General features: G+C 40.4%; 2 protein-coding genes across 5 annotated transcripts; one reads left to right on the top strand and one right to left on the bottom strand.

The window, feature by feature from the left end:
- Nucleotides 1–5,769: 5,769 nt before the first annotated feature.
- PHB2 (prohibitin 2) lies at nucleotides 5,770–16,968 on the bottom strand. Of its 4 annotated transcripts, none has more exons than XM_032213043.1 (11): nucleotides 16,890–16,968; nucleotides 16,192–16,366; nucleotides 16,021–16,105; nucleotides 15,449–15,528; nucleotides 14,909–15,093; nucleotides 12,351–12,480; nucleotides 10,171–10,274; nucleotides 9,891–9,968; nucleotides 8,685–8,761; nucleotides 8,345–8,350; nucleotides 5,770–6,394 (listed from the first exon to the last, which is right to left on the bottom strand). In XM_032213043.1, exons 2-11 carry the CDS (start codon nucleotides 16,316–16,318, stop codon nucleotides 6,367–6,369), a joined length of 900 nt encoding a protein of 299 aa, XP_032068934.1. In that variant the 5' UTR covers nucleotides 16,319–16,366; nucleotides 16,890–16,968; the 3' UTR covers nucleotides 5,770–6,366. The 4 variants fall into 4 exon arrangements, with proteins under 4 accessions (XP_032068934.1, XP_032068935.1, XP_032068936.1 ...); XM_032213044.1 differs by having other exon boundaries at nucleotides 16,192–16,324; XM_032213045.1 differs by having other exon boundaries at nucleotides 16,192–16,345; nucleotides 16,890–16,946.
- A 76-nt stretch (nucleotides 16,969–17,044) lies between these two features.
- EMG1 (EMG1 N1-specific pseudouridine methyltransferase) lies at nucleotides 17,045–21,149 on the top strand. The gene is made up of 6 exons (XM_032213047.1): nucleotides 17,045–17,369; nucleotides 17,885–17,986; nucleotides 18,111–18,252; nucleotides 19,432–19,490; nucleotides 19,570–19,719; nucleotides 20,920–21,149. Exons 1-6 carry the CDS (start codon nucleotides 17,235–17,237, stop codon nucleotides 21,031–21,033), a joined length of 702 nt encoding a protein of 233 aa, XP_032068938.1. The 5' UTR covers nucleotides 17,045–17,234; the 3' UTR covers nucleotides 21,034–21,149.
- The last annotated feature ends 216 nt before the right edge of the window (nucleotides 21,150–21,365 follow it).

The following is a 21,365-nucleotide window of genomic DNA, read 5'->3' as shown; positions in this document are numbered from 1 at the left end:
TGGCAAAATATACTGTGGACAGATGAAACCAAAATTGAGTTGTTTGGGAAAAACACACAACACTATGTGTGGAGAAAAAAAGGCACAGCACACCAACATCAAAACCTCATCCCCACTATAAAACATGGCGGAGGGAGCATCATGGTTTGGGGCTGCTTTGCTGCCTCAGGGCCTGGACAGATTGTTGTCATTGATGGGAAAATGAATTCCAGAGTTTATCAAGACATTTTGCAGGAAAAGGTACGACCATTTGTCCACCAACTGAAGCTCCGCAGAGGATGGGTGATGCAACAGGACAGTGACCCAAAGCATACAAGTAAGTCAACACAAAAATGGCTTCAACAGCACAGAATACGCCCTCTGGAGTGGCCCAGTCAGAGTCCTGACCTCAACCCGATTGAAATGCTGTGGCATGACCTTTTAAATTTATTAAAAGTTAAAGTTAAAGAGAGCAATTCACATCAGACATCCCAAGAATATTGCTACACTGAAACAGTTTTGTGAAGAGGGCTGGTCCAAAATTACTCCAGATCGTTGTGGAGGTCTGATCTGCAACTACAGGAAACATTTGGTTGAGGTTATTACTGCCAAAGGAGGGTCAACCAGTTATTAAGTCCAATGGTTCACATACTTTTTCCTCCCTGCACTGTGAATGTTTACATGTTATATGCAATTAAACCATGGCAACATCTAATGTTTGTGTAGTATTATTTTCAGCAGGCTGTGTTTTTCTATTGTTGTGACTTAGATGAAGTTCAGACCACATTTTATGACCAATTCATGCAAAACTCCACCTAATCCCAAGGGGTTCACATACTTTTTCTTGCAACTGTACGTATAAAGCTAGTGAATACTGAAATCACCATACATTCCCACCAGGTGGAATTGTTACATGGATATAGGCTATATTTCAGGCAATCCTGAGACATACCAGGTAATGTGTAATATTAAACATTGTAATGTTTAATGTTTAAAAGACATACCAGGTAATGTGTAAAAATATCACGGCATTTTAAATTTATTCTGAAACCATTTAGTTTTCTGCATGAGTTTGAAGGGCGAGGAAAAATCAAGAGATAATTGGATTAAAATAGGCTAGGGCAGGGGTCTTCAAACTTGGCAACTTGAAGACTTGTGGACTTCAACTCCCAGAATTCTCCAGCCAGCTGAGCTGGAATTCTGAGAGTTGAAGTCCACAAGTCTTCAAATTGCCAAGTTTGAAGACCTCTGAGCTAGGGGAATGTAGGGATCAGAAAAGTGCTTTGCAACAATATTCAGGCTTCAGGTAGTTCCTCGATTTATAACCATTCATTTAGTGACTGTTCAAACTTACAATGGTGCTGAAAAACTGACTTATGACTGTTTTTCATCCTTATGACCATTGCAGCATCCCCACAGTCACCTGATCAAAATCCGGTCACCTGGCAACTAATATGTATTTATGACAATGGCAATGTCCCGGGATCATGTGATCACTTTTTGCAATAGTTTTGGAGAAGCAAAGTCAACAAAGTGAAGTCAGATTCACTAAACCGTGTTACTAATTCAACAACTTGCAATGATTCATTTAACAACTGTTGCCCAGAAAAGCCAGAAAATGAAGCAAAACTCACTTAACAACTGTGTTGCTTAGCAACAGAAATTTGGGGCTCAGTTATGGTTGTAAGTTAACAACTACCTGTATATTGTTACCCACCCAGATTCTGTTAGAATTGGGGTAGATTATAAATATTGAAAATAAAAATGTAAAGCATTGATTTTCTCTGCAGGGCCACTGATTTGGTGAATTTCCCACTGATTCCCTATCCACTTTTGTATTACAGTTCCTCAACTACAGAAACAACCCCCTCCCCCCCCCCCCCCACCACCAAGATACCGTAATTCTCTATTCCTTGGGAGTTTTTTCTATCACCACACTGCCCTCTTGTGGTATGCCATCACATTATTTGAAACAGCTGCTTGAGAAAGTGTCAAGGCATGTTCACGTGTTCAACTACAGCCACTAGTGCTGAAGATTGGGTTGGCTAAGCATTACCCAGTAGAAAGAGAGCCTTTTCATTTTATCTACCATAATCAATCCAATTTCCCCTGCAGTGAAAGTGTATGATTGATGTTATTATCTGGTCGGAACAGGTAATTTCTGAAAATTGCCACTGCTTTGCTGACTTTTTTGGTACAGTCTAAGATCTATTTTATTCTGAAGGTCTTTCCCCCCCGCCCTTTTTTTAAAATGGTACGCTCACCTCTCAGTGACTTCTTGGACTAGAATAAGAGGGTTGAAAAGAATCTTGGAGGTCTTCTAGTTCAGCCCCTGGCCAAGGCAGAAATCCTCATTCTTTTTTTGGACACATTTCTTGAAAATCTCTAGTGAAGGAGCAGCCACAACTCAAGGAAGCAAACTATTCCATTGCTAAATAGTTCTGTCAGGATATTCCTCCATATTTCCTGGTTGGATTTCTCTCTGACAAGCATCCACTGCTTTCCTTATCCTCTGGTGCTATGGAGAATAAATCGGCACTCTTTCCTGTGGCAGCCCATCTAACTATCACGTCTTCCCTTAGTCTTCTTTAAGCTAAGCATACATAGTTCCTTTACAAGTTCTTCATAGGATTTGAGAGTCTAGACCACCTAACATCCTTATTGCTCTTCTCAACTTGCTAGGACCTCACTATCTCTTTTTTATGGGGTGTGTGTGTGACTGAACTGGATACACTATTCCAAATGCGCTCACCAGTGTGGCATAGAGCTATCACTATATGTAGTTCTCATAGCAGCAACAGGAAAATGGACTCACACTGGCTTCTAAGGAGATAATGACTCCTCTCTCTAATCTTGTATTGTAGCTTTCTGAAGTCGTCTACTTAAATCTGAGCAAGATCCAATTCTACCCAACTTTCTCAAGTTCAGCTAGTCTGGGACGAGCAGTTGCCTATCCTGGCAAAAGTCAGGCTTTAAATAGGAATGGTTAACATCATTTGTAAGATGAGAAAGGAAACTGCTGGGAGTAGAGTGTATTTATTACATTTGTATGCTGCCTGACTTAGCTACTTACAGAGGAAATATGGCTGTTCTTGCCAGTTTTCAACATTACTGACCACCTTACACACACACCTCCAGCCCCTCTGCCTCTTCCCAGATTCACTCGAAGTTTTTAAAAAACTCACAGCCTGTGCACAGCACACACACTTCCAGCCCCTCTGCCTCTTCCCTCTTCCTGGATTCATTCATTTTAAAAACTCACAGCCTGTGCACACACAAGGCATTTTTAAAACCCACAGCCTGTGCACAGCACACACACTTCCATCCCGTCCCTCTTCCCTCTTCCTGGATTCACTCAGATGTTTTTAAGACTCACAACCTGTGCACACGCACACACTTCCATCCCCTCTGCCTCTTCCCTCTTCCTGGATTCACTCAGACATTTTAAAAACTCACAGCCTGTGCACACGCACACTCTTCCATCCCCTCTGCCTCTTCCCTCTTCCTGGATTCAATCAGACATTTTAAAAACTCACAGCCTGTGTACACACAAGGCATTTTTAAAACCCACAGCCTGTGCACAGCACACACACTTCCATCCCCTGTGCCTCTTCCTGGATTCACTCAGACGTTTTAAGATTCACAACCTGTGCACACGCACACTCTTCCATCCCCTGTGCCTCTTCCCTCTTCCTGGATTCACTCAGACGTTTTTAAGACTCACAACCTGTGCACACGCACACACTTCCATCCCCTCTGCCTCTTCCCTCTTCCTGGATTCACTCAGACATTTTAAAAACTCACAGCCTGTGTACACACAATGCATTTTTAAAACCCACAGCCTGTGCACAGCACACACACTTCCATCCCGTGCCTCTTCCTGGATTCAGTCAGACATTTTAAGACTCACAACCTGTGCACACGCACACACTTCCATCCCCTCTGCCTCTTCCCTCTTCCTGGATTCACTCAGACATTTTAAAAACTCACAGCCTGTGTACACACAATGCATTTTTAAAACCCACAGCCTGTGCACAGCACACACACTTCCATCCCGTGCCTCTTCCTGGATTCACTCAGACGTTTTTAAGACTCACAACCTGTGCACACGCACACACTTCCATCCCCTCTGCCTCTTCCCTCTTCCTGGATTCACTCAGACATTTTAAAAACTCACAGCCTGTGTACACACAATGCATTTTTAAAACCCACAGCCTGTGCACAGCACACACACTTCCATCCCGTGCCTCTTCCTGGATTCAGTCAGACATTTTAAGACTCACAACCTGTGCACATGCACACACTTCCATCCCTTCTGCCTCTTCCCTCTTCCTGGATTCACGCAGACATTTTAAAAACTCACAGCCTGTGTAGACACAAGGCATTTTTAAAACCCACAGCCTGTGCACACGCACACTCTTCTAGCAGCCCCTCTGCCTCTTCCCTCTTGCCCAACATCCTCTCCCCCCCAGCCACTCACCAGTTCTTTCTTCTTTTAGTTCTTCTGAGAACTTTTCAGCAGCATGGTGAGGATGGGCGGGGCAAAAGAGCGAATGAGGGGAGGGAGCGTTCCAGTATGGAGCCTCCGGACCATTGGGTACAGGAAGGCACACTAAATCGCACCATCCAGTACAGCTGTACCAGTTGAAATCCACCCGACGCCAACAGGTGTAAGCGAGGTGGAAATATTTCTCATTTATCTTCTAGCTCCTTCAACTTAGATTCTGTTGACACTGCACTGACAATCCAGGCAGGTTTGGGATCTGGCAAAGCATCCTCCAGCATTTTTATTTATAAGAAATTCTCTAGGCCTTGCATAAAACCTTGCAGATATGGATATGGAAAATATGTCCACCTTTATGGGGAGGGACAGAAGGTAACCTAGAACTTCCTGGGGAAAACAGAATGCAATTCAAGTTGCCTTCTGATAGAATAGTTGTTCTGACTTTTAATGTTTAATATACCAGCCATTTTGTGTTAGGGCATCTTCTTATAGCTGCCATTTTGTGAGAGTATCCTTCAAATGCTTTAAAAATCCTAAATGTGCCCAACAGGCCAAATTACCACATTAGATTATTCCTTTTTACAGACACTGGTAGCTATTTATGTAGTGTTTTCATTTAGAGAAAATAATGTACTTATTTTAAAATAAAAACTCTGAAACTATCTACCAGCAAATAAGATTTTCTCTTAATCTGAAGAATTCTCCTCAAGATAATAGCAAAAGAAAAGTTAACCAGACATTCAACCCCCTTCTGGCCAATACTTTGTTATTGCATATAGCAGATTTTTAATCAAGTCTGTGGTAGCTTGTGAAGCATGATTGATCGGCTTTATGTCAGTGGGTGGTATGGTTATGCAGTTTGGTCAAGCATCATTCAAGAACCAGTTGGTGGTTAAAGGCAGGTTTGAAATTGAGAACTCGTCTTTAGTGCCCCCCCCCCCCCCAAGCTAACTGTGTGGCTATGGGCTAGTCTTTCTCTCCACCCTAGGAAAAAGGCAATGGCAAAGCACCTCCAAATAGGTCAAAAGCTGATATGGAAAGCGGAAAATTCAACTACTCTGAAAGAAGATGGGGAAAACCCCCGTCTCTACTGAGAACTACAGCAGCACACTGGAACCTGCTCTCCATTTTCTCACAACTACACACATGCTTTAACACAAGTAGATGTTACTGTGAACTGATCTTTAAAAGTATTCAAATGGATAATTTTTCTCCTTTTGTGTAAGTACTGTCTGGTGAAAGAAATCCATCCCTTAAAAAAGAAAACAAACATAGCAGTATCAGAATGAATTTTGGACCTGATTTTATTTGATAAAGATGTGAATCACAAGGCAACCGAAGTTACATAGATGAAGTATCACAGCACTTGCAAAAGTCCTGTGACCCATCTATTCCTGAGATGAGATGTTCAATAGGGAACAAGGAATGGAAAAGTAAGTCAGAAATGAAAAATGGAAGAGCCAGGGATTTTTTATATATAAGGCATGACACAGACCCATCAGAAACTTAACAGCAACAATTTGATCTACTTAAAAAAATCAGCCTGGATAAGAGAAAATTGCAAAACGCAACCCTGTTTCTCCCATCTAAACATCTGATCCATCAGGATGGGATTAAGTATCTAAGGGAACGCCATTCAATAATGCCAATTCCTATTGTTGATATTCTCAGAAAAATGGGGCCATATTAGCTAGAAAAGGTCCTTCAGGGAAGGATGAGTTGGGAAGTTGACAAGGGTGAGGATGACAACTAAAAAGAAATCCCAAGAGAATATTTATGGGCCTCAAAGGTACAGTATCCAAAAGCCCAGAATTCTCATTCTGTCAGTCATCTGCATGGTTCAAGGAGGCAATCAATGTTTCATTACTTGAATTACTTGTTCATTACTTTTGTTTGATGAGAAGACTGTCGCTGGAAGAGAAACAAAGACATAACAAAGAACTGTGAGAAATGTACCACAATATGGGCTTGGAGACCAAGCATGAAATCAAGCCTTAATTTTTATGATTAACACAGAACAAGAGTAATTAAGGATTTAAACATATATATGTAATTTGGTGGATTAATTCTTTGAGACAGAAAAGCATATTTGTCCTACGCTATTGTTTAATTTCTATAACATTTTGTAATTGTTGTTTAGATATAGAAATTCTGTATTTTTTCTATTTTTCTTCAGCCTGCTCCATGATGGGAGTAAAGGTAAATTAACTCATAACTTTGGGTAACTGGTTTCATTAAGGGAAGAAAGACAATGATGTCCAATGTCTGAGAAATTTACTCAGAATCCTTTTCTAACCTAACCTTGCCTGACTGACTCATAGTCATTTAAATGAAAAATGCTAAGAATGGAACCACTAGAAAACCTTCCTTTTCTTTTTTTAAATTTCATTTATGGAAGACTATAACAAGCTGTTCTTGAACATATTCCTTCCAATTTTTTCAACATTTTGTCCTAATGTCATAATCATTGCATCATCATTAGCAATGTTATATGCAACTTGACTTTTAACAAATCTGGGTGGTTTATAAATCATCAAGCGCTATTAAAAAGAAAGAAAACCCCAAATGAAACATAAAGGTAGCAGCTTACTATATTAATGAATACATGTTTTATATAAAAGATTCTTCTTAAATATAGTACGGGCACATAACATTTCAAACTACATTCTAAACTACATATCTTTTTTTAGATAAATGTTGAGATCTGCTCAATTCATATGAAGATGCCAAACTATGGGTCCTTCTTCTGTACTTTTATGAACACCTAGATGCCAAGAAACTATTAACGGAACTGGATCACCAGCTAAAGGTTGCTGTCATAGATGTTCTGGGAAGCTATATCTAGTTTGTTCATTTTGGCATTTCACTTTCTACAGTTTGAAAGCAAGTACAATAACTTTGTAATAATATTAGGCTGGAGAAAAGAAAGCTTTGAATTCACAAATGTATTGTACTTTGGAGATGACAATGACATTTCTGTACCCTGGATGGAGTGCTTGGTCAAGCTGGACACAGAGCAACTTTCCATCCAGTTTCAGCTGAAAAGCACTTTCTATTTTCAGCAGAAGAAAAAGGAAGAGTGGAGGCTTCATCTCCTCTTGACTCCAGTATTTGTTGGTTCAAGATTTCTCCGTAGAAATAAAAAAGCATGTGGACCTTAACATTTTTTCATAAAGTGACTTTCTCAAGGGAGAATCAAAAGTTGGGATCAGAAAAATAGCCTGCCTGGGTGGGAAAAAACTAAGCAAAACCCATCTAGACAACTCTTATTAAATTCACAGGCCCTGTGGTTGCCTATAAAAGCTAGAATTGAGCAACTGTGGGAGACTGTTCATGCACCAGGGAGTTTAACCTAACAAGGTTCCACAATCTACAAAGAGCCCAAACTTATTCTTATGTAGATTCTTTTTTTAAACTGTAAAATCTCATCAAACAGCTATACAGACATACTGATCAAGAGAAGCCAATCCCATGTCATACTTTCTGTGGACTTCTCTCCTCACCACTATAATTCCCAGTACTCTAAATGACTCCATATTTGCCATAGTTCTGTTTTACATCTCTCAAAATCTAGGAAGATAATTCATCAAGACTTAACTAATTAAGGTTTAATTAGTTGTGTATGGAAACACATAAAGACATCAGAGGAAAAAAGCACCATTTCAGTTGATGCCTTCTCAGAACAAGAACTTCTTTTTCACTCTCACAAGAGTGGGACTGTGTATTCCAAACAGCAGATGCTGCAATATCTACCGCCTACAGCTTTTATAAATATAACACGTAGCGTTACCAAATGAATCAGAAATAACTTCAAGTCATTTTCTCAAATTAAAGAATGTATGAAATAATGTTGTGTCTTACCTTCCTCTGGATCCGGATCAACACATAGTAGCACCAGAAGAGAGAGGACAGAGGGAAAAAAAGGATTAGAAAAATTTACAATGCCTGCTGCACCTCCGTGTTATGACATGTTTAGGGAACTGAATCTCCCTTATGCTACATGCAGAGAGCAAGATATATTATTTGCTCTTTGCTCTTCTTCAAACAAGCACCATAAAATAAACAGCTTCCTAGTCCCCATCCCACCACTTTTCCAGAGGAACTGCAGTCTTCTTAACTTTTTCTAAATAATCTTAAACTACAACTCATCACTGGGGAAGAGTCTGTAGATCAGCTACTTGGATATTCACAAGCCACTCACCTTGTAAAACCTTCATCCTGTAGATTAAGCACTAAATTGTCAGCTGTAAGATACACACGGTTTTGAGACGATGCAATCTGTAAAAGTTCAGTGGATAAAAAAGGCAGTTAGCAAAGATCCTGAAATACATTGGTGGGGGAGGGGGGCTGGCAGAAACATACCTAAGCACAGAAGTTTCTTTCAATATTTAGAGGATCCTACCCTAATTTCATCCCCCCCCAGGGATTTGCAGTTTTAATTCCCATGATCCCCTTCAAGCATGGTGCAGGAACATACTGAAGTGTAGTGTATCCAGAATGGAGTGGATTGGGAAAGACTGATGTAATAGCAACTAAACTATGAGTCACCATGCACAAGAAAAAAAGCAAGATCTCCATAGAAGCATGCTACGACAAAATTATCTCTTCCCTTTTGAAATTAATTCTTTTGATGTCCTCAGTATGGGCTCTGTTTGATCAGATCCCAGAACAGACAATGGGCGTGGAATTTTAATTTGTTTCCTGTCACAAATTTCAGATAGATCCAGGTCCATCAGTACTCCAAATGCCCAAATTCATTCTGCTTCTCCATCTGTTTTTGTTCCTGCTGTGAGGCTTTTCCTAGTGTGTGACACATGTTCTGCAAGTGACCACGACTGGATATAGCCCACTGAAATGATGTCAGCCTGCTCTCACAACAAGAGTCAAAGTCTTCTTGGTTCTTGCTAAGATGGGGAGATCAGCAGGCTCTGATGGCAAAAATGAACATCAGGAGAAGCATATCATATTCGCCTTGGATTCATCACTTGGCCTGGTACAATGCAAAAGCAGCAGCTGAGCGTGGACGTGTGTGTGTGTGTGTGTCAGTGGTGGATTCCGGATCCCATTCCAACTGGTACAGTTAGAACGGGCCCAGTGTTGCCTACATGGATGTGCATGGCGCGCGCATGCATCGTACCTACCAGCGAGGCCTCTGCAAGCCTCCGCGACGCTCCAGCTGCTTGGCGGAGCGTCACGCAGGTGTTGTATGCGGCTTGAGCGTGCACGTAAGCACCGAAGGCTTTAAAGAACAGGTAAGGAGCTCGGGTGGGCGGGTGGGCCCTCTGGAGCACTGTACCGGAACAGTACCTGGTGCACCGGGCAGGCTCTGGTACCACCTGCAACACACCACTGGTGTGTGTATACATACATACATACATAAAAGCGAATCCACTAGTCTAATACTCACCGTTTTGGAGATATTCTGGGCAGCACGGATCTTGCGCAGCTTGATGTAACCTGGGTTCTTGCTGAGGGCTTCTCCAATTTGAGTAATCAGTTAAGGTTACATTTCTTAAAAGTTTTGAACTCAGGCCCCTCTTTTGCCACCCCCTCAGCTATGTTTAAGCTCCATCACTTTACCTGAAACCACGCTATGTGAAGATTAGCGTGCTCTTGCATTCTACTGCTGCATCCAAAGTGCCTGAAACCTATAGCAATCTTTCCCTCTCACATCAAAGCAAGGATATCATTTTAGCAGCTGTGGCTTCACCTTCAGCCTGAACAATCTTCTGCCTTTGTTCTTGCTTTGCTTTTTCCACAAGGAATTGTGCTCTCTGAGCCTCCTGTTGGGCTAGAATACAGAGAAAAATTAGCATCTTGGCAAGAACCAAAGTCATGTAATACACATGTGGAAATGCCAGATGTTGCTAATTACTTATGGTATTTATTATAGATTCAGTCACAAATAAATTACTGGACTTTTCAGCTTGGAAAGCCAAATGTAAATCTCTAGCTTTTTAGATAGTCTTTAATTTTATATTCTGCCTTTATTATTTTTATAAACAACTCCCGCCAGTGAATTTATCTAATATTCCTATTTTCCTCACAATCCTGTGAGGTAAATTAGACTGACGGTCAGCGACAGCCACAATGTCACCCAGCTAGTATTACAATGGATTACGTATTACAATAAATACATAAATATTTATTCTTTATTTGAAACAGGTCTCCCCAAACTCTTCAATTCATCAACGGCTTCATAAAGTTTTAGATTTTCATCAACCCCCAAATATTTATATGAAAATAATACTGAACTAATAATACTACAAAAAAGAAAACACAGATAGGTGAATAAAAATACCAAATTCAGTCTAAACATCTTGCTGTGCAATCAAGCATAATAAAAGATGTTGCTAATTACTTATGGTATTTATTATAGATTCAGTCACAAATAAATTACTGGACTTTTCAGCTTGGAAAGCCAAATGTAAATCTCTAGCTTTTTAGATAGTCTTTAATTTTATATTCTGCCTTTATTATTTATTTTATTATTTTTATAAACAACTCCCGCCAGTGAATTTATCTAATATTCCTATTTTCCTCACAATCCTGTGAGGTAAATTAGACTGACGGTCAGCGACAGCCACAATGTCACCCAGCTAGTATTACAATGGATTACGTATTACAATAAATACATAAATATTTATTCTTTATTTGAAACAGGTCTCCCCAAACTCTTCAATTCATCAACGGCTTCATAAAGTTTTAGATTTTCATCAACCCCCAAATATTTATATGAAAATAATACTGAACTAATAATACTACAAAAAAGAAAACACAGATAGGTGAATAAAAATACCAAATTCAGTCTAAACATCTTGCTGTGCAATCAAGCATAATAAAAGATAGTGAGATTGACCATTTATAGAATCTCAATTTAAAACAAGAACCAAACCATTTAAATAGTTATTCAATTCTTCCAATTGCTTTCATCAAATTACAGTATGACTCGCATTAAACTGATCTCACTTTAAAAAATACTTTTAGAATATTCAACTTTAAAATTAACTGATTTACACTTACACCCTGTCTCTTATAAAATTATGTGGGAAGTAAATTCAATTAATGTAATGGTCTCAATATTTCACTCTAGCTCATCTTCAAGTTAAATTGATTTCTTATCAAACAAAATGGAAAAACCCCAACCGCTGAGTGATCTGAGATTAAACCACAGATGGTCTTCTGTGGATAATCTGGAATCCAATTCAGCAGACAGGAAGAGCAGGAATTGAGGACAGAGGGGGAAAGTATGTCTGCCACAGAAAGCAAAAGACAAAAGGACCAAAGACAGGAGTTGACATAATATAGGTGGCTTGTGCTACAGTCTGTGGCAACTGTAAAAGCAAATGGTTCAAATGACCACCCAGGCTTGCAGCAAAACCTGTCTGAAAGGATTCTCATCCGAAGCTTCAATAAGATGTACGTGAATCATGGAATAAACAGCCCTCCTTCAGAAAAACAGGCAATTAAAAATGATGTTGAGTGTGCCTTCTAGTGTTCTGGTCAATCTTCTTACCAGCAGTAACCCATAGGTGGTGTCTGTTCCTATATAACAAAGTAGTATGCTACATAAATATACTTTTGTGCATTTCTGTTCTCTCCTGTTACATCTGTGTGCATCTGTGCACTCAGAAACTCAAGGTGGACTGCATACATCCTATTCTGGATCGTAACAGGAGAATTGGTTAGTACAGAACTTACCAATATTTTGAGCAGCTGCCCACCTGCCTCTCGTGTGTTGAAAGAATTTTTCAGGAATGTTTTTCCCTGCAGCCCTTTGCTAACATGACCTTATTTTCAAACCCAGTCTTCTTTTTTCTGGTTTCTCCAGCTGTTAGAGTTTCCTTTAACTTAAGCACCAACTCACCCACTTGCTTGGCTTCAACTGCTGCTGTGTATTCTCGGCTAAAACTCAATTCTGTGATAGCTACATCATCCAATATAAGGCTAAAATCCTTTGCTCGCTCTGTCAGGTCCCGTCGAATAAGCAAAGATACCTGAAAAAATAAACCTATAGTTCTTGCTCAAGGAATTTCCCTTTGCCCAGAAAAAGTCACAAAATCATAAAAGTCATAGAATCATGTTGCTGAAGTAGCCATTTAAATCCTTGTACTATCCCTTTGGTAGAAGCTATACCCTCATGCTCCAACACATCTCAGCAAGAGGATTCCATCACCTGTCTGATTTGATTCTACTGTTAAATTGCTCTTATCATTTGATATTTAAATATACCTTCCTCTAATTTTGGATAGTGGGATGGACAACATTTAAATCTAATAAATAAACTTAAAAAGCCATAAACCAGAACTGTCCTTTAAAGTGTTTTTTTCTCAATGTCAGCTTTTCAGATATCAGAAAGGTGCTATCATATCCCCTTCACTTTTCTCTTTTAAAGACTAAATGTTAGATATCATTTCAGTCTTTTTATAATACCTTGTTTCTAATTACCCACTGGTCCTCATTGCCTTTTTCTGACCTTATTTGTTTTGTAAATTCTTACCTTAAGTTTTTCTAAATCGATGGCCATAATTCTTAAATAACTTGGCTTAATGCTGGCTTTTCAAGATGACTGCTGCATAGTAAGTTCCTTTTTTCTCTTACCGATGATGTGCTAATTTCACTGCTAAAGTTATTCTTTGGCAGTACTGCTCCCTGATTTTGAACAGGAGCACTTAGAAGTGAGCCAAGAAAACTTTTGAATGATAGTTGACTCAATGGGCAAGGAGGATCTTGAAGATTTTAATTCCCCCTAAGTCATTGGGTGTATCCATCTTCCTTTCAAGCAGCTTCGTTTTGTAACCACACTGGAACATTAACTTTTACTTTTTGACTTGTTTTATTTTATTTATTCTTTTAAACGTTGATTAACGGTTGGGTGTTGATTTATTTCAACCCCTTGATGAACTCTTAATTGCTTTTTCTCTCTCTTTTCTTTAGATATATGTTGTTCTTGGATAACTTCTGCCCCTTCCATATGGAAAACACCACGTTTAGCTGGGGGTTGAAGAGTTCTCAGACTCTCACCACTGGTTTCTGTATTTTGTGAATTTGCAAAGCACCTGGAGTTTTATTTCCACTGAATTTTTCTTATAATCTTGGATTGAAATATAAAGGCAAACATACTTGTTCCTTGGCTAAGTTTCAAAGATTAAGATGGCTGAACAATTTCTAAAACCTAAGAAAACAGGATGGGGAGATGTGAAGCTCCTAGCTGGATTCCTCTCGAAAACATGACAAATTTTTATAATTGTTAAAAGAATATTAATATCTAAAGCAGTGTTTCTCAACCTTGGCAATTTGAAGATGTCTGGACTTCAACTCCCAAAATTCTGGGAGTTGAAGTCCGGACATCTTCAAGTTGCCAAGGTTGAGAAACACTGATCTAAAGCTTTATCTGAAAATACACAAAAGGACTTTGATCCAGTTCCAGATCAAAGAGATAATTCCATAGCTAGAGAACCAGCAAAGTGGATTTTATCTGCTGCTTTGAAGTTTAACTCTGCAAATTCTTTCAACTTGGCTTTGACTTCAAAGGAGAGATTCCTACAAAGTCTGAGGAAGACTGGATGGATTTATTACAGTTCATTGGCAATTACTTCTTCTTGCACTTGGATTAAAAGATAAGACCTATTTTGGAGACTGAATTTACTATTTTTAATTAAACAACAATTGACTAGAGAGGATATTAAGAAACAAACATAGGATATTTGTTCCAGGAGGATTTCTTTATAACTTTTGGGATGAATTGGGATAGATGCCATGATAAGTTCTTTACAAGTCGATTGCAATAATAGCCTGTTAACAGAGAGCTTTGAAACTTTTATTATTTTACTAATATCGTTTTTTTCTGTTAACTACTTGGTCATTAATATAACTTCATGAAAACAGGTCAACAAGTTGCAAATAGATTTAGTAGTTTAAACTTTTTGAGGGCTTTGTTTTGCAAGGGGTAGGAAATGTTATAGTAATATATTAATCAGTATTCAACTAGAGGGGCTAATGTGTGTACAATGTCTTTTTGAGGCCCCTTTTTAATACTTTGATTCTTTTGTGTTTTGTGGTTTTTTTTGTCCTTCTGGTTTTATTTATTTTAGTTCTGTATTTTGTATTTTAACCTTGTTTTGAATAAAATGAAAACTTGTGGAAAAAAGAACTGGGCTTAATAATTAATGCAGGATCTGAACAAAGCAGAATAAAAATATTTTAAAACTACATTTGCTATTTTTGCAGTCACATTGCACTATTCGTCTGTGCACATCTGCTACCAAGTTAGAATAAATCTCACTAAACTTCTTGTCTAAAGGAAACTTGCAAAAGATCTCATTTGTTCCCTAAATAATTGTTTAATACATAAATCATCTGCAAAGTAGGTGAAAAGTAGGATTAAGTGCAGGAAGACAGGTCTGGTATCAGAAAAGGACAAACCTGAGCTCGTTGGGTAATGAGCTGTGACGCATTAAACTTTGCTACCACACTTTTGAGTACTTCATTCACAATGGAAGGAAGAACCCGTTCTTCATAGTCTAGTCCAAGTCGCTGATATAAGCTGGGCAATTCTGCAGCATTGGGTCTTGATAGAACACGCAAGGAAATATTCACCATCTGCAGATCTAGAGAAGAAACAAAGTCAACCACAATCTCTAGAGTGCATTCTATTTTATTTTTCAAGTCTGATTATATATATCCAATTACATCACCCAGAATCAGGTATTCTGAGGTCCTTAATTTACATTATGCCCAGAGAACTGTATGCTCTTCCATGAAGTACAAACAGAAGGATGTCAAAATGCAAAACTCAAAATTATGGAAGCAGAAACCTCACAATGCACCACTCATAGATTTCAATGATTCTGTGACATCATCCTTGGTACAAGCTTCATTGCAGCATTGTTATAAAGACTAAAGATAGAGAAACATCTACATACATACTCCTGACTACTTAGGAAGTAACAATTGTATTCTTACCTTTGGACCCTGTTGGTGAAGAAATTTTGCGGGGCCGGGCTCGAATATCATAAATTATTGGATACTGGAACCAAGGAATTCTATGGAGATTAGCAATGATTATAACTGAATGAGATGTAAAAAAAAATATCCTATGCCTCTTACTTGGAGATATAAATATTACCACATAACTTACACCTTACACTTTAATGAAAAAAAATTCTGAAGATTTTAAGAGCACTATTTTAACAAAAACAGAAATTATATCAATGTGAGGGTTTTCTTCAGGGAAACTTAAAAAATATCTTGCCAAGCTAAAGTAATGTCAAATTAAATTTGGGGGAAAGAGGATATATTTGGAAACGTTGGTATGACAATAATATTGGTTTGAAATTCCATTAAATACTTTTTTTTTTCCTACTACACCACCCAATCCCCTAGACCGGGGTTGTCAAACTCCTGGCCTGCGTGCTAGATACGTCTTGTGTTAGCCATGCCCACACACCCCGTTTAGTGAAGGAGGGAAAGTCTCAATACATCATGTGACACCGCCATGACAATGTGAGTTTGACACCCCTGCCCTAGATGAGTACCTGAAATGAAGTCCCTCTGAAAGAATTGTATCCTGCTGAACTCCACCAATGCGGTTGAAGAATATTGCTCTTTGACCCCCTTCCACTGCAGAAATCAAAAGCATTCTGGTGTTATCATCAACAGTTGAACAAAAGAAAGAGGTTAAAGAATTAGAATAAAAGTTACCTTACCTGTAAAGACAGACTCCCGGATTCCATAGGCTGCAGCTCCAGCACCCAAGAGCAACTTTAAAGCGGTGCTCATCCCACGCGGGCCAGTAGGCAGGCGGCCAGCAAAGTCCTTCAGGCTCTGAGCCATGGCAACCTTATTATGGAGGCAGGTTCACTATTATACAATTACACAATTCTGCAAAATTAATCTGATTAAGTTTGGAGAAGAAGTGGACTGGTGTGCTTAAAGTATTTTAGGTATGCAATTATCTCGGGATAAAGAATTCTGCACTGAGAACCACATCAACACGAGCAATGCTAACCATAAAGGTTGTGTGTGTGTGTGTGTGTGTGTGTGTGTGTGTTATGATAAAGCAGCTCTTCTTAACGCTAGGAAGCAAAAGTTAAGTTTTCATTAAGAAACATCACCTCGTGCAGAAGTTGCACCCCGGGGTAATGCAGACGAATTCAGCCCCCACTGACTTCGTTCAGCACAGCAGTTAAATCATGAATAAAATCCCCCCATTCCGCAGCCCGCCCCTTGTCTGAACGGTCTCATTATTAAAGCACCGAATCAATCAGCCGCTCCCTTCCCCGACATGCCTGCGGCCCTTTCACTAAAGAGAATTTATCCTCGGAGCAGCAGGCTCTAAAAACGCTACAGTTGCTGCACTCAGAAAACCTTGCGGCAGCCGCCTCCGAGGACAACCAACCCTCACCCTCGTTCGCCAGTCACGCCGCCGCGCCGGAGAGAAGGACACAGGAAACGGCGGGCTCCGAAAAAGCACTTCCGGGGCAGGCGGCCGCGGCCGGAAGGGGTTTTTCCCTGGCGCAAGCGTGGCCTTCGAGCGCCCCGAGGCGGCTAATGTCCTTCGAACCCCGGAAGCCTAGTGGCGTTTGTTCATTTGCGGCCTCGGCCCCTCTGGAAACGCGGGGCTTGGTTTCCATACGGGGCTGCTCGAGCGCCTTGATGCGAAAGGACAGTTGGGGAACAGGAAGTGGCTGACCCTGGAAGAGGAAGCCGCTGAGCCCGTGGAGAAAGGCGCGAGGTCGCCTCTTTAAAGATGGCGGCGAGCCCCGCGAGGAAGCGTCCCCATGCGGAGGGAGGCTCTGCGGACGGCGAGGGGTTTGATCCCCGCCGGGCCGGGAAGAGGCGGCTGGTGGTGATCCTGGAGGGGGCGTCTCTGGAGAGCGTCAAGGTGCGGGGTAGGCGCTGCTGTCCGCTGTCCGGGAGAGTGTTGGGCAAACTTTGAAGCCCGGGGAAGAAAAGTACGGAGGAGGGTCCGGGAGGCGAAGCGGCTTTAAACTTCCCTTCCGAAGCAGTCGCCGAAGTCAAAAGCTGCTTCGGGTTGGGCGGGAGTGGCTGCTTCACCTTTCCCTGAAATACGTTGGGTAATTTAATCTGTGCGCGGGACAAAGATCCTATTCTGATGGCAGCATTTAGGGTCATAACTTAGTATGGGATGCAGAGGTCTTAGTTTCTGAAAATACTGTGTCAGACTAAGAGTAAAGATTCTATTGAGAAATAAAATTGCCACTTCCTCCCACAAATTCAACTTATGGAGTGTCATAAGATGCGCGATACAGAACATAAATGTCTCTTGCTCATGAACCAATGGTGTAGAATCAGACTGTTCAGAAGCCACCTAGAAAAATTTATCTTGTAGTATGGATGGGAGCTTTTCCTAATTTGGCACTGTTTTATTGCTTTAAGGTTGGGAAAACATATGAATTGCTTAATTGTGACAAGCATAAATCCTTGCTTCTGAGGAATGGCAGAGACCCTGGAGGAGTTCGACCAGACATCACCCATCAGGTATTCTATGCAGGTTTAAGTCCAGTTTTATGGCCCACCTCTGTTTCTGAAATAGGAATTGGGAAGTTACATAAATGAAAAGGCAAGAAACTAATGCTGATAATTCTTTTTTTTTTTAATTTAGAGCCTCTTGATGCTCATGGATAGTCCTTTGAATCGAGCTGGCCTTCTCCAAGTATATATCCATACAGAAAAAAACGTTCTTATTGAAGTCAATCCACAGACAAGAATTCCTCGCACCTTTGATCGTTTTTGTGGTCTTATGGGTAAGAAATGCAACTAAGATACACCACCCTGAATTAAGTATACTGAGCAATGTTTGTCTGTGGATCTTTGTTGACTATTAAACTAGTCTAGTTTGGGATCTTTTACTGATACAGGTGCACACTGTCTTGCAGAATGTTTATATGGGGTAGTCTATATAGTTATATCTCCTGGAAATGTTATCTTATAACCTGTCCATCATTTAGTGTAACATACTAAAACAATGGATTTTACAGTACTGTTTCTGGAACATATTTGCATTTTTGTTGAGTGTGGAAGTATAAGATATTTTGTATTTAGTACAAGAAGTAGGATCTTAAACAGGATCAAGCAAAGGGTTGGAATTATCCTGGGGATTGAACAATAAAAAGTTAAAGTTCATTGTAGTTTACATGTAATTATAATTGAACTAAATACATGGATATGATTATGTTCCATCTATTTTACATTTATGTGATTAACATTTTACCATGTGGCACTATTTTTAAAAGGGTCAAAAGCTCCATATATAGTCCTGAGTCTTACAGTCAGTTGTGTTTTACATTGCAAATGTGAATCCATGCGATCTCTTAATGGGTAGACAACCTGGCTTTCTGTATGATTCTGCATTTTATCAGTCAATTGGTCTGATAGGAAGGCTAGAGAGCCATCATCTGGGTTTAAAGTAATTTTATTAAATCACTTTACTTTTCTGGGGCTGATAAATGGATATTAGCTTTCCCTGTCAGGTCATATTTAATTAATAGGTAGTGAATTGTGCAGTGTGGGTTCCGGACAGTACGGCCCCATATGGCCGTACCGATAGTAGCCGGGTGCAGCAGCCACCATACCAGTACGGTGGCTTGTTTGGCCCGCACACACGCATTCCATAGCTGTTTATAACGCAACCGGGCCAAGTGAGCACGTGCACACAGCATGCAGTACTTGCGCAACATCCGCCAAGCAGCTGGGTGTCGCATGGCGGTGGCGTGTGCATGCGTGAGCACCGCATGTGCACAACTAGGACACCCGGCCCCATGTGCAGTGTAACGGTTGCGATGGGATCCAGAACCCACCACTGGAATTATGCATTAGTTTGTGGAAATAGAAAATATTCTGATAACCACTGCTTGTATGGGATAGTTGCAAGCAATTAACCATATGTGCTTCTGTATTCTCAATGTTTCTTGGTCTCTCCTTAGTTCAGCTGCTGCATAAGTTTAGTGTCAGAGCTGCTGATGGCCCTCAAAAGCTATTAAAGGTAATAATTCTACTATGATTCTAGAGAGATTAATTAGGTATGTTTCTATTACCAACTTAATCCAGCTTTTCTTCTGTAGGTGATAAAGAACCCAGTGACAGATCACCTCCCTGTGGGCTGCACAAAAATTGGCACCTCTTTCTCAGCCCCCAAGGTGACAGACATGCGTGACCTAGTCCCTACTTCAGAGCCTATAGCCATAATCGTGGGAGCATTTGCTCATGGATCGGTAAGGCCTGTATATGTTCTTAGACTCTCTTATTTGCAAGCCAGTCATCTCATCTCCATCTTAATTGAGGTTCTGGCAGCAAAGGTAATACAGATAGCCCTTGATTTACAACCACAATTGACCCCAAAATTTCTGTTGCTAAGCAAGTCATTTGTTGAGTGAGTTTTGCCCATTTTACAATCTTTGTTGTCACATTTGTTAAGTGAATCACTGCAGTTTTAAAGTTAGTAGCACAGCTTTGAATTGGATTTGGCCTCTCCATTAACTTTGCTTATCAGAAGGTTGCAAAAGGTAACATGACTTCAGGATACAGCTACTGTCATAAATATGAGTCAGTTGTCATGCATCTGAATTTTGATAAATGGTTATGGGGAGGCTGTAACAGTTGTAAGTATGAAAAATGATGTTATATTTTTCAGTGCTTTTGTATCTTTGAACAGTCACTAAATGAATTGGTCTAAGTCAAGGGCTACCTATATGCGTGATAGCGAACCTATGGCACACGTGCCACATTTGGCATGCAGAGTCATATCTGAGGGCACACGAGGCATTGCCCTATGTCAGCTCCAGTGCTGGCCAGCTGATTTTTTCGGCCTTCTAGAGGACGGAGGGAGGCCATTTTGGCCCTTCCTTCGGGTAGGCTCATAGGGCCCGTTTTTCCCCATCCACAGGCTCCGGAGGCTTTCCTGAAGCCTGGGGAGGGCGAAAAATGGCCCAAAGTGGCTACCGGAAAGCCGGAGGCTTCAGTGAGGCCTCTGTGTGCATGCAGGGGGTGTGTAGCACAGGGGGGGGGATTGTGCATGCATGCGCTGGAGGGAGAGCATTGCATTATGGGTGTGGGCATGCACAAACATGCTATTGCGCATGCACATGTCCTTTTGGCACCCGAGCAGAAAAATGTTCGCCATCACTGACCTATATTGTCCTTTGTTATAGAACTGGATTAAGTGTCTTAAGAACGTGTGCTGTAAACTTGGTACATTTCTATAAAGAGGAATGGGAATACTAGTGGGACAGTGCTAATGGCAACTAATCATGGAGTTGATTTTTTTTGGAGTGCACCAATTTACAGAGAGTTACAGACAGAAAACTGTTTTCCAGAAAGTTAGATCATTTGTCTACTTATATTCTCACGTAGATATTAAACAATGTGACCTATATACTTTAGAAACTTGACTAACTGCCATTGTTCTCCTTTAGCTTAATGTTGACTACACAGAAAAGACCATCTCTATCAGCAACTATCCACTCTCTGCTGCTTTGACGTGTGCTAAAATCACCACAGCCTTTGAAGAAATGTGGGGAGTGGTATAAGCTTCCTGTTTTGCTTATAGATTCGTAACCTATGATGTTTTGGTCTAACAGGCTCTGTGTTGTAAATGTTCTGTACTGTACCCTTATTTATGGGAAATACATCCTTAATTACTTTTTTTGTAGTAAATACTGTTTGTATATAGCACTTATATACCGCTTCATAGTGCACAACCCTCCGTAAAGGTCTTACAGAGTCAGCATATTGCCCACAACAAACAATCCTCATTTTACCAACCTTGAAAGGATGGAAAGTCAACCTTGAGCCGGTCAGTATTGAACTCCTGACAGTGGCACTGAGTTCGCCTACAATACTGCATTCTAACCACTGCACC

The sequence above is a fragment of the Thamnophis elegans genome, chromosome 3 (genome assembly GCF_009769535.1).
Source record: "Thamnophis elegans isolate rThaEle1 chromosome 3, rThaEle1.pri, whole genome shotgun sequence".
In the NCBI taxonomy this organism is placed as follows: Eukaryota; Metazoa; Chordata; class Lepidosauria; order Squamata; family Colubridae; genus Thamnophis; species Thamnophis elegans.
The sequence above is the reverse complement of the archived record's forward strand: the minus strand, read 5'-3'. Positions and strand labels throughout refer to the sequence as shown.